This window comes from Myxine glutinosa, chromosome 7 (assembly GCF_964187855.1).
Source record: "Myxine glutinosa chromosome 7, kmMyxGlut1.1, whole genome shotgun sequence".
NCBI classification, from domain to species: domain Eukaryota; kingdom Metazoa; phylum Chordata; class Myxini; order Myxiniformes; family Myxinidae; genus Myxine; species Myxine glutinosa.
In genome coordinates this window covers 162499350-162514698 of record NC_136267.1, presented here as the reverse complement: position 1 = coordinate 162514698, position 15349 = coordinate 162499350, and the positions used below count along the sequence as shown (strand labels likewise).

The 15349-nt window shown below is 46.5% G+C and overlaps 1 protein-coding gene across 10 annotated transcripts in view; it reads left to right on the top strand.

The window, feature by feature from the left end:
- LOC137431794 (uncharacterized) overlaps positions 1-15349 on the top strand; it is a 137945-nt gene that overhangs the window by 96635 nt on the left and 25961 nt on the right. For all 10 annotated transcript variants that reach the window (XM_078782476.1, XM_078782473.1, XM_078782472.1 and 7 more), the window contains 2 exons: positions 3171-5234; positions 5514-5596. In XM_078782476.1, the coding sequence (XP_078638602.1) occupies positions 3171-5234; positions 5514-5596 (2147 nt within the window). The remainder of the gene's footprint in view (positions 1-3170; positions 5235-5513; positions 5597-15349) is intronic.

Here is a 15349-nt window from a genome sequence, read left to right as displayed (position 1 = left end):
CAAAATCACCAACGACCTTCTCCTCTCCTCTGACGCTGGCAACCTCAACATTCTCATCCTCCTCGACCTCAGCGCCGCCTGTGACACCATCGATCACACCATCCTCCTCACCCGACTTGAAACCACCTTTAACATTACCGGCACTGCCCTCTCTTGGATTAAATCATACCTCTCTGACAGACGTCAGTTCATCTCCATCAATAACTGCAAATCCCCCACTGCTCCCCTCCCCCAAGGTGTCCCCCAAGGTTAAGTTCTTGGCCCCCTCCTCTTCATCCTTTACCTGTCCCCCCTCGGTCACTTAATCCGCCGTCATGGTCTCCAATTCCACTGCTTCGCCGATGACATCCAGCTTTTCATCTCCACCAAGTCCATCTCCACCGCCACCCACTCTATCCTGACAAACTGCATCACTGAAATAAAATCCTGGCTTCAAATCAACTTCCTCAAACTTAACTGTGATAAATCTGAAATAATCATCATTGGCCCAAAAACGCTCACCAAGTCCACCCATAACTTTGCCCTCAACATCGACGGTTTCCCAGTATCCACCTCCCCTCACATCCGGAATCTTGGCATCATCTTTGACCAAACCCTCTCCTTCGACAAATACACTAAACAGATCACAAAGACAGCCTTCTTTCACCTGAAAAACATCGCCCATCTCCGTCCATCCCTCTCCTCCGTGGCTGCTGAAACCCTCATCCACGCCTTCATCACTTCCCGTCTGGACTACTGCAATAGCCTCCTTTATGGTTCACCCTCAACAATCACCAATAAACTCCAATACATTCAGAACTCCGCTGCCCGTCTACTCACCCATTCCCGGACCCGTGACCACATCACCCCTGTCCTTTACAAGCTTCACTGGCTCCCCATCTCCCAGAGAATCCAGTACAAAATCCTCCTCTTGACCTACAAAGCCCTCCATAACCTGGCCCCATCCTACCTGGCTGACCTCCTCTCCAGACACACTCCCACCCGCAACCTCCGCTCTGCTGGTACCAACCTCCTGACCCCCCCCCCCCCCCCATCCGGACCAAATTTAGATCCTGGGGGGACAGGGCCTTCTCCATCGCTGCTCCCACCCTCTGGAACTCGCTACCTCACATCATCAGAGACTCCTCCTCACTCACCACATTCAAAACATCACTCAAGACCCACCTGTTCAACACTGCATTCAACATTTAACCCACAGCATCTAACCCCTGACTATCTCCTCTCCTTCTCCCTCCTTTGTGCTTTGAATATTTACCTATTGATTCTTCTTTTTTTGCAATTGTTTTTATGTTTTGCTATGCATTATGTTTTGCACTCTGTCAAAGCGTCTTTGGGCTTCCTGAAAAGCGCTTTATAAAATAAATGCATTATTATTATTATTATTATTATTATTATTAGAGTCGTCAGCAAAGAGATAGAGAGGATTTTCAAGAGAGTCAGAGAGATCATTGATGAAGACCAGAAAAAGCACAGGGCCCAGAACACTGCCTTGGGGAACTCCAGCCTGAACAGGAAGAGGAGAAGAGAGAAACCCATTCAGGGCCACACGTTGACTACGACCAGAGAGGAAGTCCGCCAGCCATGCGTGGAGATTTCCATGGATACCAAAGGAGGAGAGTTTGGTGAGCAGAGCGGGGTGCCAGACCGTATCGAAGGCACGTGAAATGTCAAGGGAGACGGCTCTAATTTCCTGTTTGGCGTTGAGGACCTCCATCCATTGTTGAGACAGCAGAAGCAGCATGTCCAGAGTCGAGTGACCTGGTCTGAAACCAAATTGATGGTCAGAGATCAAGCCATTGGAGAAGAGGAAAGATTTCATATCTGAAGCAATGATGGATTCCATGACTTTGCTGATAATTGGGAGAAGGCTGATTGGTCTGTAGTTGCTAGGATCTGTTTTTGCACCTTTTTTGTGCAAAGCGGTGATGTTGGCTGATTTCCAAGCAGATGGCAGATGACCTTGAGCAAAAGAGAGGGTGAAGAGAACAGAAAGAGGGAGTGAAAGAGCGGAAGAACATGATTTTAGGACCCGTGGGCTGATGCCGTCAGGACCAGTTGCAGAATCAGTCGAGGGTTGACAGAAACTTTTCCACCTTGTCAGGAGGAAAGGACACAGAGTCCAGGAGCAGCTGGGTATGACTGGGTATGGTGGGTACAGAGAGGGATGGGTTTGGGACACCAAACAGTCCTGTCTCTTGAACAAACTCCCTCACTCTCCTCATTCCCTCTCCTCCCTCCAGATCTTCAAAACAGCTGTTCACCCCCATCTCTTATCTTCCCCCCATGCAAAACCTTGATCTTTTCTACCCCTGTTAATCCACCCCACATCCACCACCTTCAAACTCCGTTTTCTTTCCTGAAAGTGCTTGTCTTTCCTTCCAATTAATACCACAATGTTAATCTGCAATCTGCAATGTTAACCATTTTCATCAATGTCCAGCTGGTGCTTTGATGTAACAAATCAGCTTTTTGAACAACCTTGGGTTTTTTTTACAAATTTTTCATTACAAAATGAAAATTTTCAGTTTTGGAATGTGTTTAGATATTTTGCAATTTAACACATTTCTTAAATGCTTTTTTTATTCTCCAGCAATGGTAAAGAAAAATTATCTTTGGAAACAGTTGCTGAACCAGAACATGCTGAAAGTGGTTATTTCAGGGGGTGATTGTTTATATGCCAGTTCCGACAGACATTTGCTTCTGGTAATTTAAACTTCAGCTGTGGTACTGAATGAATTGCGGACTGCAGTTTAAATTTCAGTCTACTGAGGGGATGGTTGTTGATTTAGTTATCGGAGGAATGGTTTTCAGCTGTTGACTCCATTTGGAAAACAGCTTTTATGGTATTTGATCACATGTCTCAGGAGGTAATTGAGGATGTACAGACTTCAAATCCTGCAGTCGTTGATGTCCAGATGACTTGGTTGGTTCCTGCAGTTGCTGAAATCAATTTGGCTGGCTCATGCAAGAGATGAAGCTGCAAATGGCGCCACATCCAATCGTCCTGCCATAGTTGAGACTGGATAGAATACACCAGCTCCTGTCTTCAATGAGGCTGCAGATTATGCCAGCTCCCCCTGTTTCAATAGAGGATGTAGTGGTGACACCAGCTTGCATTTTTGTATATGCTGCAGAGGTGATACCGTTTCCTGTGTTGATTGATGCTGCAGAGGCAACTCTGGTCCCCATTGTGGTTGATGCTGCGGAGGCGACACCAGTTCCCATTGTGGTTGATGCTGTGGAGGAGATACCAGTTTCCGTTGTGGTTGATGCTGCAGAGACACCAACGGTCCCCATTGTGGTTGATGCTGCGGCGGCGACGCCGCTTTCCCTTCTGGTTGATGCTGCGGCAGCGGTGCCAGTTCCCCGTTTGATTGATGCTGCAGAAGAGGCGCTGATGCTCATTTTGGGCAAAACAACGGATGCGACGCCGACACTCGTTTTGGGCGAGCCTACGGAGGCGACGCCGACTCTGGATTTGGGCGAACCTGCGGAGGCGACGTCGACTCTTAACTTGGGTGAATCTGATACTGTAGAGATGACACAGACTCCATTGTTGGTTACTGCTACGGAGGAGGACACACCCGCTCCATTGTTGGTTGCTGTGGTGGAGGAGGAGACACCCGCTCCATTGTTGGTTGCTGCAGTGAAGGAGGAGACGACACCCGCTCCATTGTTGATTGCTGCAGTGAAGGAGGAGACGACACCCGCTCCATGGTTGGTTGCTGCGGCGGAGGAGGAGACATCCGCTCCATGGTTGGTTGCTGCGGAGGAGGAGGAGACACCCGCTCCATGGTTGGTTGCTGCGGCGGAGGAGGAGACACCCGCTCCATGGATGGTTGCTGCTGCTGCGGAGGAGGAGACACCCGCTCCATGGTTGTTTGCTGCTGCGGCGGAGGAGGAGGCACCCGCTCCATGGTTGGTTGCTGCTGCGGAGGAGGAGACACCTGCTCCATGGTTGGTTGCTGCGGCGGAGGAGGAGACACCCGCTCCATGGTTGGTTGCTGCGGCGAAGGAGGAGACACTCGCTCCATGGTTGGTTGCTGCTTTGGAGGAGGAGACACCCGCTCCATGGTTGGTTGCTGCTTCGGAGGAGGAGACACCCACTCCGTTCTTGGTTGCTGCTTCGGAGGAGGAGACACCCACTCCGTTGTTGGTTGCTGCTTTGGAGGAGGAGACACCCACTCCGTTGTTGGTTGCTGCTTCGGAGGAGGAGACACCCACTCCGTTGTTGGTTGCTGCTTCGGAGGAGGAGCCACCTACTCCGTTGTTGGTTGCTGTGGTGGAGGAGGAGGAAGAGGAGACACCCACTTCCTTGTTGGTTGCTGCTGCGGAGGAGGAAGAGACTCCCGCTCCCTCGTTGGTTGCTACTGCGGAGGTGGAGACGCCTGCTCCCTTGTTGGTTGCTGCTGAGGAGGATACCGCAGCTCCTTTTTTGGTTGATGCACAGGCTTCTCCTTTTAAAGTTGCGTCTGTGAAGGAGCTTCCACTCCCTGTGCTGGCTGATGCTGCTGAGGCAACATCGACTCCTCTGTTGGTTGACATTGCTGACACAACACCAGCTCACTTGTTGGGTGATGCTGCTGAGGTGACGCCGGCTCACTTGTTGGGTGATGCTGCTGAGGTGACGCCGGCCTCCCTATTGGTTGACGCTGCTGAAGCGACACTGGCCTCCCTGTTGGTTGATGCTGCGGAGGAGAAGCCGGCTCCCCTGTTGGTTGATGCTGCTGAGGCTATGCCGGCTCCCCTGTTGGTTGAGGCTGCAGAGGCGTCGCCGGCTCCCCTGTTGGAGGACGCTTCGGAGGAGAAACCAGCTCCCCTGTTGGTTGACGCTGCGGAGGAGAAGCCGGCTCCCCTGTTGGTTGACGCTGCGGAGGACAAGCCGGCTCGCCTGTTGGTTGACGCTGCGGAGGAGAAGCCGGCTCCCCTGTTGGTTGACGCTGCGGAGGAGAAGCCGGCTCCCTTGTTGGTTGACGCTGCGGAGGAGAAGCCGGTTCCCCTGTTGGTTGACGCTGCGGAGGAGAAGCCGGCTCCCCTTTTGGTTGACGTTGCGGAGGAGAAGCCGGCTCCAACAGCTGTTGAGGCTGCAAAGACTACCCTCGCTCCTCCTGCAGCCACCACGCAATCCTCTACTATTTCTTGTGGTTCAGCTGTGGAGATGGTTTCTGTTGTATCTCCAATGGTGCAAGTCTCAGCATCTTTGAATGAAACATCTTGTAAACATCAAAATAAAGGTATGCATTGTCTGCTCTTTGGTAGATAGGCATGTGCTTGCATCATTTTAGATAATTATTAGAATGTGACTTGTACTGCAGTAAAAAATAGAATCATAACATTTCAATTTTTTAATATCTGACGGAAGGGTTATTCCAAATATTGACATCATAGTAAATTGATCAATCTCCACCTGAAGGTTATGTTTTGGAGTTTATTCTGTTTTTAAAACCTTATAGAATGAAAATGTTTGGTATTTAAAAAATGAAACTGTCTTTTGTTAATTTTTTGTTATGCAGAAGCATCAATAGTTTTACCTCGAGTGCCTGGCTCCTTTCAAGGTTCACCAACCAAAAGAGTTTTGTCCACTGAAAAGCAGAAGGTGAGTCGAAAGACTTTGCTATGTTTGTACCTTCCTTACTTCTGCCAACAATGCATTTAACACTTTTGTTTAATTTTGGTAAATATTTGTTTTTAAGTTGTCAGATGATCACAAACTGCTCTCACACAATACCCAATTCCCTTCTCACATGGTGAATATATATGTAACTGTTGCAGCTTTACTAATAAAGGGAAATTGATGGTTTCAACTGGAGAATTCGTATAACTCGTTACCCCGCAGTCTTGAGGGGGGCGGGGTGGGGGGGGGGAGAGGGGGAGCAGGCAAATAGGAGATGGGAAAGGTCTTTTCAACTCTTGCTTTGTTTCTGAGAATGATCGATATTAGCTTTGTTTGGAAACTTTCAATAGCAGGTGCAATGGGCAACTATACGAAGCTGATGGATAAAACGGTGCAGACCAGAGCTGAACCTTCTGGCAACTCTTCTCAGAGAAACAGACGATGTTGGAGCGATCTTTGAGAAAAAGACATGCATTTATAGATCTTTTGAACAAAGTTAGTTCTGTCGTTGCATCACCAGGTGGTGCCGTTTTTGTCTGAATCTCACTTTGAATTTGCCCTCAGCATGTGGCAAATTTGATTGGTTGAGACAGCCGAAAATTTTGCCCAAGTACTGCTAACCTGAAGGAATTTGAAAGTGCAAAACCAGGTGACTTGTCTGTTCAAATATGATATTCATTTGAAATAAAATACGTTTTATGGGATGTAGAAAAGTTTTTTTTTTTTCAATTTAGAATATTGTTACCCCATGCACGCAAAAAAAAAAGTGGGGTGAAGCAATTGGTTCACTTTTCTGTCTGTCTACAAATGTCAGTTTATGATCGAGGAGCAACTTTATTTCATTTAAATGTTATATTCTGAACACAAATCGGAAAATGAACCTGTACTTTTAGCAGTGCTTTGTTTCTGAATTTGTCCTGATCGAGTATGCACAGATTGGACCGATAACTTTTTTTTTTTGGTCTGTGGCAGTCAAACAAATTTGAAAATTATTCAAAACTGGAAACTTACTGTTCTTGGGGACGTCATAAAGGCCACAAACAAATGTTGTTGTTGTTGTTGTTGTTGTTGTATATCCCGGACAGTTCTCTTGAACAAGCCCGCGGCACGGAGACTGCTGATTGATCTCCCAGGAGTGACCCACAGATCCCCCACATCTAGGATTGTGTACCCCTGCCTTCACAAAGTCGTGGCCATGACACAGAGAGAGACAGAGAGACCGCGCTGCCCTGGCGAATCCGGGCAGCAGAGAAGAAAGGGGAATATTTGGCCCCCGACTTGCATTTGGGGGGGTACTACCATTGCAAAGAGGCGTATTGTTAAATAAGGTGGTGTAAAAGACGCTGCATCAATGGCGGTAAACTTCCAAAAAAAATTCTACAACCTTTAAAATCTTTATTTTATTTCAGTTGAACTATATACTTGAACGCTGTAGAACAAATCGCCTTTTTGGCACGATCAAAACCCCTCCGTTTAGCAGTACTTGGACCAAATATTATGGCATTTTGCCATCTCGACCAATCAAATTTGCCGCTCACAGACCCTGCACATGTCGTTGTTGCTCAAGACTGCATGGAGTAAAGGTTTGTATTAACTTTGATGTTGCCTTTGATAGTCCCATATATCGTTCTATCCATGCCTTTCTTGCTTCTTCAAATTGTTCGGGAGGCCGAGCATGCTTCATTCATTTATTTCCTTGCCTTTTTCAAAACTCTACTTTCGACTATCCTACCTTACCCAAAACTGTCTTTTTCAACATTGTAAAACATCCATTGTGTATTTATTGCTGTATTTGAACTTGAGTCCTTCAAATCTTTATATTATGTTGTTCTTGTTCAATGTGGTCTGATTCCATCCTCCTGAGCCTGATTACTTTCCTGCTCACTAACTCCTCACATTGCCCCAAAATTAAATGCATCAATTATAAAAACAAATGCTCCTCACCAGTGGTGTCTCAAAGCAGATCCCATGGACTGTCACTCTCCCAACAGTGGCAGGTTGGTGGCCTCTTTATTTTGTACAAGCCAAGCTGGTATCTGCCCTTCTCCATCCTCACAAAATTTGTACCAAGATGTAACAATTGGTTGTGAGCTAATATTTTATGGTGGTGTTTAAAGAGTAGCAAAGGAAATTTGCTTTACGAACGAAAAACCCATCCTTACGGATGAGTTCATTTCTCCAGAATTATTGTATTTTAGTGTATTTAAAAGAAACGTTTTTTCCACCATAACTCGACTAAGGATTCTCTGATCGGATCGAAATTGCCGATAACAAGGCACATTTACGTTTATTTACATCACACCCCTCCGAGGTCAAGGTCAAATGGCCGAACTAAAATAGCGTGTATTTTGACAACGCAGAATCTTATTTTGCCAAGACGGCTTGGCTTTCCAGAATGTTCTTGCATCATTATAGTGGATCTGCACTGAAGTTGTGCATCTGATATTTGTTTCATGTCCTTGATGTACTTTTTTTGGATTGACTTGATGACCAAAAAAAACACTTTGGATCATAACATGAATAATTTTCCTCTGATTTTAGTGTCGCTAAGTTTTATGGATAGATTGTAGATGGGGACATGTCCTTAATCCACCCTCTATACATAAATGTTGATGGTCAAGGTCATCTGATCATGTGCTTGTTAAAGTAGACATCTCCCTGACCATTCTCAGAGAGCCTCCTCAGTGTCGAAAGTCTGGCATTTCACTCAGGCCAACTGGCACGGTCTTCAAGCAGCCATCAATCATCTGGACTGGTCTCCCATCTCTACTGCCTCTGACATCAACTCATCCTGGGAATTCTTCCAAAGTAAATTGCTCTCTCTCATGCACAGATTTATCCCATCTTGTCTTCAGTTGTCATACCCTTCCTCCCGTCCATGATACACGGAATCTTGTGGTGAGGCAGTTGCCCAGAAACAACTTGCCTTCGCCTCCTGGAAAGCAAATGTGTGTCCACCCTCAGGAGAGCCAGGAAACAATATCTCTCCACTCTCAAGACCGAACTCTCAAACCTGTCTCTCTTTTCCAAATCCTGGTGGCGTCTGGTCAAATCTGTTTCTGGTGTTTGTTCCCCCTCCATCCCCTCCCTTACCTCAAACGGCTACACAGCTGACTCCGCACGTGAAAAAGCGGAATGCCTCAACCATGTGTTTGCCTCTAAATCTTGTGTCCCAAACCCATCCCTCTCTGTACCCACCGTACCCAGTCGTACCCAGCTGTTCCTGAACTCTGTGCCCTTTCCTCCTGACAAGGTGGAATAGTTTCTGTCAACCCTCGACTCTGATTCTGCAACTGGACCTGACGGCATCAGCCCACGGGTCCTAAAATCCTGCTCCGCCGCTCTTTCACTCCCTCTCTCTGTTCTCTTCACCCTCTCTTTTGCTCAAGGTCATCTGCCATCAGCTTGGAAATCAGCCAACATCACTGCTTTACACAAAAAAGGTGCAAAAACAGATCCTTGCAACGACAGACCAATCAGCCTTCTCCCAATTATCAGCAAAGTCATGGAATCCATCATTGCTTCGGATATCAAATCTTTCCTCTTCTCAAATGACTTGATCTCTTATCATCAATTTGGTTTCAGACCAGGTCACTCTACTCTGGACATGCTGCTTCTGCTGTCTCAACAATGGATGGAGGTCCTCAATGCCAAACACGAAATTATAGCTGTCTCCCTTGACATATCACGTGCCTTCGATACGGTCTGGCACCCTGCTCTGCTCACCAAACTCTCCTCCTATGGCCGTGGTTCTTAACCTGGGTTCGACCGAACCCCAAGGGTTCAGTGAGCCAGTCTCAAGGGTTCGGTGGAGGTCCTCCGAAACGCATTGCAATTTTTTTTTTTTTTTTTTGTATCAATTTTGAATCTGTGTAATTACGCTTATTATTAATATTATTATTATTTTCCTATGTATGGAAATAGAGAGTGGAAATGGAAAACGAATGGAAATGTTATTTGTGATTGTATTCCCATCCCATTCATGGTTTCTCTGGTCTGTGTTTAAGATAAGTTGTTTCACACTGACTGTAGTAAGTTGAATCAATGAGCAACTTGCTAATTATTCTGTTGATGGTGCTTACTTGCTTACTTACTGACTGGATTTTGGACTTTGCAGGTGTTCAGAAATTCCAGTGAATAGCCTCGATTAGCTTGCCGTGTGCCATGCGTCATTGGTCGCGCCTTACTTTGGAGTTACTGATTAATTGAAAAGTAAGTTGGAAATGTTTGGATATGCAGGGCGGGTTCAGAGTTTTATTGAAGTCAAAAGTGGATGGTGATTATAAAATATGATTGAATTACTCAGAAAATTAGGTGGTGATATAACTCCTTTGGTCGCAATTCAAAACTAACAATTCGCAGTTTTCTATGTAATATTATAATGGGACTAGCAGAAGCACCCAGCATTGCCAGGCGGGGGAGGGCAGGGGAGGGGAGGGGGAAGAGGAGGGGAGGGGAATGGGGGGGGGAGGGGAGGAGAGGGGGGGGGGGGGAGAAGGGGGGGGGGAAGTACCCGGCATTCAGTGTATAAACGTGAGGGGGGAGGGGGGGGAGGGGAGGAGGGGAGGAGAGGAGGAGAGGAGGAGAGGAGGAGAGGAGAGGAGAGGAGGAGAGGAGAGGGGGGGAGGGGAAGAGAGGGGGGGAGGGGGAGGGATGGGAGAGGAGAGGGGTGGGAGGGGGAGAGGGGAGGGTGAGGGGAGGGCGCACTGAATTGAAAATATATAGAACGCTCATACTCCGTGAAAAGTGAAGCCAACTGGCGGCGGAGATGGAACATCACATGATCACATGATCGCTCTGAGCGAATCAGCGCGCTGCTCTGCCACCGGTCAGAATCCGTGTATAATATTCCTCGCTGAAAAAAAATCGATGTGAAACATGCTAAATCATGCTAAATCGTGCTAAATGCTAATCATGCTAAAATCTATGCTACTTGCTGTGAGTTTATGGCGGCAAGGAACATCACGTGATCGCGTCACGAACATCATTCGTGATCACGTGATCGTCATCAATGAGCGAATCAGCGCGCTGGAATTTTTCCTTCCTTACTCATGGCGTAAATAAATATACTGCCGTAAATATGGTACATTATTAAAAAATAAATGTACTACAATATTTTTGAAAAATTTCATTGGTTGCTAGGAGACGGCAGCATGTAAAAACCGTTTGAATATTTGAAATACAGTTTGATCCAGAGGTAAGTGGTATGGTCTTGCTGGTTGGTGGACACGATATGTGTAAGGGAAATTAATTTGGTGTCCTGTATCTGGTCGTGCTAGTTGGTGAACACGGTAAATTTAAGGGAAATGATTTTCTGTCATTCTTCTGAGTGGTTGCTTCTCCTTCCCCGTATTTCTGTTCATTTTATTGTTTTTTTCCACTCTCTTGAGTTGTGGGCCTTCCTTGAGTGGTATTACATTCATCATCATCATCATTGGAATGTCTGTTGTAAAAATACGGACATCAAGTCCATATCTTGACGCAGAGAGCATCAAGCACCATCTTTTTATACCAGGCAACGGCAACGCACTGACGCAGCCCTCGCTCGGCCCCGCCCATAGCTGCCTCGCTCGGCCCCGCCCATAGCTGATTCGCTCGGTCCCGCCCACAGCGACCTCGCCCGGCCCCGCCCACAGCAACCTCGCTCGGTCCCGCCCACAGCGACCTTGCTCGGTCCCTCCCACAGCGGCATCACTCCGCCCTACACGGCACTATCTATATATTATTCGTACAATGCCGGGTACTTTTGCTCGCTGAAAAAAAATCTATGTGAAACATGCTACTATCTATGCTAAATCATGCTAAATCATGCTAAATGCTAATCATGCAGAAGTACCCGGCAAAAACGCAATTGCTTTTCGCTCTGAAATACGTGCGAATGCGTAACTGAGTTAATGGCGGCAACGAACATCACGTGATCGCTCTGAGCGAATCAGCGCGCTGCTCTGCTGCCGGTCAGATTCTGGTCATAATATTTCGTGCTGAGATAAAAATATGGTAAAAAAATATTATGAAATAAATATTTAGGTCGGCCATGTTCGTCCCAGGCTCAATGGGCATGTCTGTGCCAAATATCAAGTACGTGAGCCTCTCCGTTTCAGAGTCTATCGGTAACATTACACACACACACACACACACACACACACACACACACACTGTTTTATATATATAGATTTAAGGTGACAGAGTTGAGTAGATAATAAATCCCATCATCGTAACTATAAGTTATGTTTTCTTCGTTAAAATTTCTCAGTTTTCAGAGAGGTACTGATTATATTTAAGCATGTTCCTTTTTAAATTTTTGTCATAATTATTTGCCCGAACTCAATTAAGATCAGTTTGTTACTTCTTTTTTTTTTTTTGCTGTATGTCGAGCAAAAAAAGGAAGTGGTCGGAGATTACTTGCGGTATGGGTTCACGTGTTTGACGGAGCGGGACGGAAGTCAGCGTCCTCGATGCATGCTTTGCAAACAACTCCAGCCTAGCACCAGCAAAACTACGGGAACACTTCAAAAAACTGCACAGCGAGGGGCAGTACAAAGACGTAACGCTGGATGAATTCAAATTGAAGAGAGTCCGATTCGACGCAAGTGCTACGTTGCCCACTCTCAGCTTCGTTCCAATTGACAAACCGATCCTCACCGCGTCATATGAAGTTGCGTACCTGATCGCAAAGCAGGGCAAACCGCACACCGTTGGCGAGACACTCATCAAACCGGCCGCGTTGAAGATGGCCAACATCATGCTGGGAAAAGCTGCTGAAAACAAGTAGTCTCTCGTTCCACTCTCAAATGACACCATCAGATGCAGAATCGACGACATGAGCCACGACATCCTTGCCCAGGTAGTTGCAGATTTAGTCGCGAGCCCGAGGAAATTCAGCCTTCAACTCAACGAGACCACCGACGTTTCGAATTTGAGCCAGCTCATCTTATTTGTGCGTTATGTCAAAGGAGACAAGATCAAGGAAGACTTTCTGTTCTGCAAGCCTCTCACAACAACGACGAAGACAGCTGACGTGAAGAAGCTTGTGCACAACTTCTTTAGAAGCAACGGCCTCTCGTGGAACATGGTGTCTGCAGTTTGCTCGGACGGAGCTCCAGCCATGCTGGGATGCAACTCCGGTTTTGGGGCGCTGGTGAAGGCCGATGCACCACACATCATTGTCACGCACTGCGTCCTGCACAGACACACGCTGGCATCAAAAACCATGCCTCCAAAACTGGTCAATGTTCTGAAAATCGTCGTTGAAACTGTGAATTACGTGTGAAGCCGTGCTCTGAATCATCGCATATTCAAAGAGCTCTGCAATGAAATCGGCTCTGAATTCGAAGTCATTCTCTACCACTCTAACGTTCGATGGTTATCACGAGGGAAGGTAGTGAGCCGTGTTTTTGCCTTGCGTGTAGAATTAGCCCTGTTTTTGCGAGAACACCAGCATTGCCATGCAATGCACTTCCAAGAGTCAGAGTTCATCCTCGCCTTGGCGTACTTGGCTGACATCTTCGCACTCAATCATCTCAATTTCCAGATGCAGGGGGGGTGGAGTGAATGTCATCGAATCTGAAGAAAAGCTGAGCGCTTTCCGAAATAAGTTACTGTTGTGGAGGCTGCGAACAGAGAACGACAACTTCGCGAACTTTTCGCTACTGGACGAGTGCGTGAGCGGGATCGAAGATGAGTCTGAAGTTAGAGGCACTGCTGTACCGGGGAAGCTGGAGCAAGCGATTGCCACACACTTTGATGAGCTGGGAAAGTCATTCGACGGCTACTTCCCCGACCAAGAGCAATACCCAGCATGGATGCGGCAGCCGTTTACTTTCGACGTTGCAACGGCAGATGTCAACGACCAATACCTCAACGACCTCATCGAACTTCAGCAGAGCCAGACTCAACAACAACTCTTTGGCACAACAACTCTCTCAACATTTTGGTGCCGCCAAATGGAAGGGTATCCTCACATCGCTAAAATTGCCCTTGAGATCCTCACGCCGTTCGTTACAACGTATATCTGCGAGCATGCGTTTTCAAAACTGGTGGACATTAAAACAAAGAAAAGGAGCAGGCTTGCATGTGAAAATGATTTGAGGGTGGCCCTTGCCAAAACAAAACCACGAATTTCCCAGATCGCCTCCCGAAAAGAAGAACAAAAAACGCATGAAGATGCAATTCTTCTAAATTTTTTGGTCAAATTTGAGGGGTTCCGCGAGTGTTCGGTGGGTTTCGTTAGGATTTGGCGCCTTTAAAAAGGTTAAGAACCACTGTCCTATGGTATCCATGGAAATATCCACGCTTGGCTTGCGGACTTCCTCTCTAGTCTTAGTCAATGTGTGGCCCTGAATGGCTTTCTCTCATCTCCTCTTCCTGTTCAGGCTGGAGTTCACCAAGGCAGTGTTCTAGGCCCTGTGCTTTTTCTGGTCTTCTTCAATGATCTCTCTGACTCTTGAAAATCCTCTCTACCTCTTGGCTGATGACTCCACTATCTGCCGCTCCATTCCTCATCCCTCAGATCGGCAGTCTGCAACTCCCTCACTCTCTGCAGACCTGGACAAAATCAGACTGGTCAAACCAGTGGAACATGTCTTCAAAGCCGGCCTCCAAAACCAGTCGCCGACTGGGCATCCTCCGTCGTGCGAAGTCCTTCCTTGGCACACCTGAGCTCCTCACCACATACAAGGCTTTCATCCGCAGCTCAATGGAATACTAGGGCGGGCCATACTTTTTTTTTTTTGTAAATCAATCGAGAGGGGTGTTCATATTACGTATTTTGGTGTGTAGAACACAAATCTGAGGTTTTTTAAAATTCTGATAACCCGAACCTACATCAATTTGCAGTTGATTATTATTAAATTTTTGATTATTTTGCTATTCTTCTGGAAAAAAGAGACGTTTTTTATTTGGAAGTTAGTGCTTTTGTTTTGGTAACTTCCTGTTGGGACGGCAGTTGTAGCCATCTTGTTGCTGAAAGCTCGATGTTGAGGAGGTTGGCAATCCTTATCCATCCGTCTTCTCTTCTCTTCTTATGGCATTGCCAGTAAGTACGTTTTTGATTAGGAACCTGAGGAATAAATAGATAATAATTTTAGATGTAAATTACCTTGTTTTATATTATATTTGTTAATTGATTTGTGTACTTACCTATTGCGAGCCTGAGTTACATGTGAAGGTAAATAGTGACCTGTGAAGTGAATATTTTGACGGTTTTCTGTAATACCTGTGTAATACCTTAATATCTGTCTGTAGTGGATACTTACCTGTGTATTATTGTTTTTATTTCAGTGTGAACTACTAAAAATGGCTCAAGTCAGAACAAGGATGAAATCAAGTTCTCATTTAAGTAATCTTGTTGGCACTGGGCAGGAGCTGTTGGTGTCTGAACTGCCAACTGTGAGGGATATCCTGAGGTATGGCATCTACATGAGGGAGCAAAGTGAAGATGACAAGAGGAACTACCCAGTGGACCAGCTCGTGTCTGACATCTACCCTGGTCTGATTTGTCAGTGGAGCAAAGCTAATGCTCTTTTCAAGCCTCCTGTTATCAATGAAAAGGTGACCATCATGTCCAAGCTCAAGGAGGTCTGGAATCAGGCAGTGAAGTTTTCTCTTGGGAAGGGGAAACTTGATGCCAAAGAGAGGTTCATTGTCAAGTTAGACAAGTTATTTGATATTTTGACTTGCAAGTGTCAGATTACCAGTTGTGAGGGGGGAGGCTGTGAGGCCGGTGAGGGCTGTGTG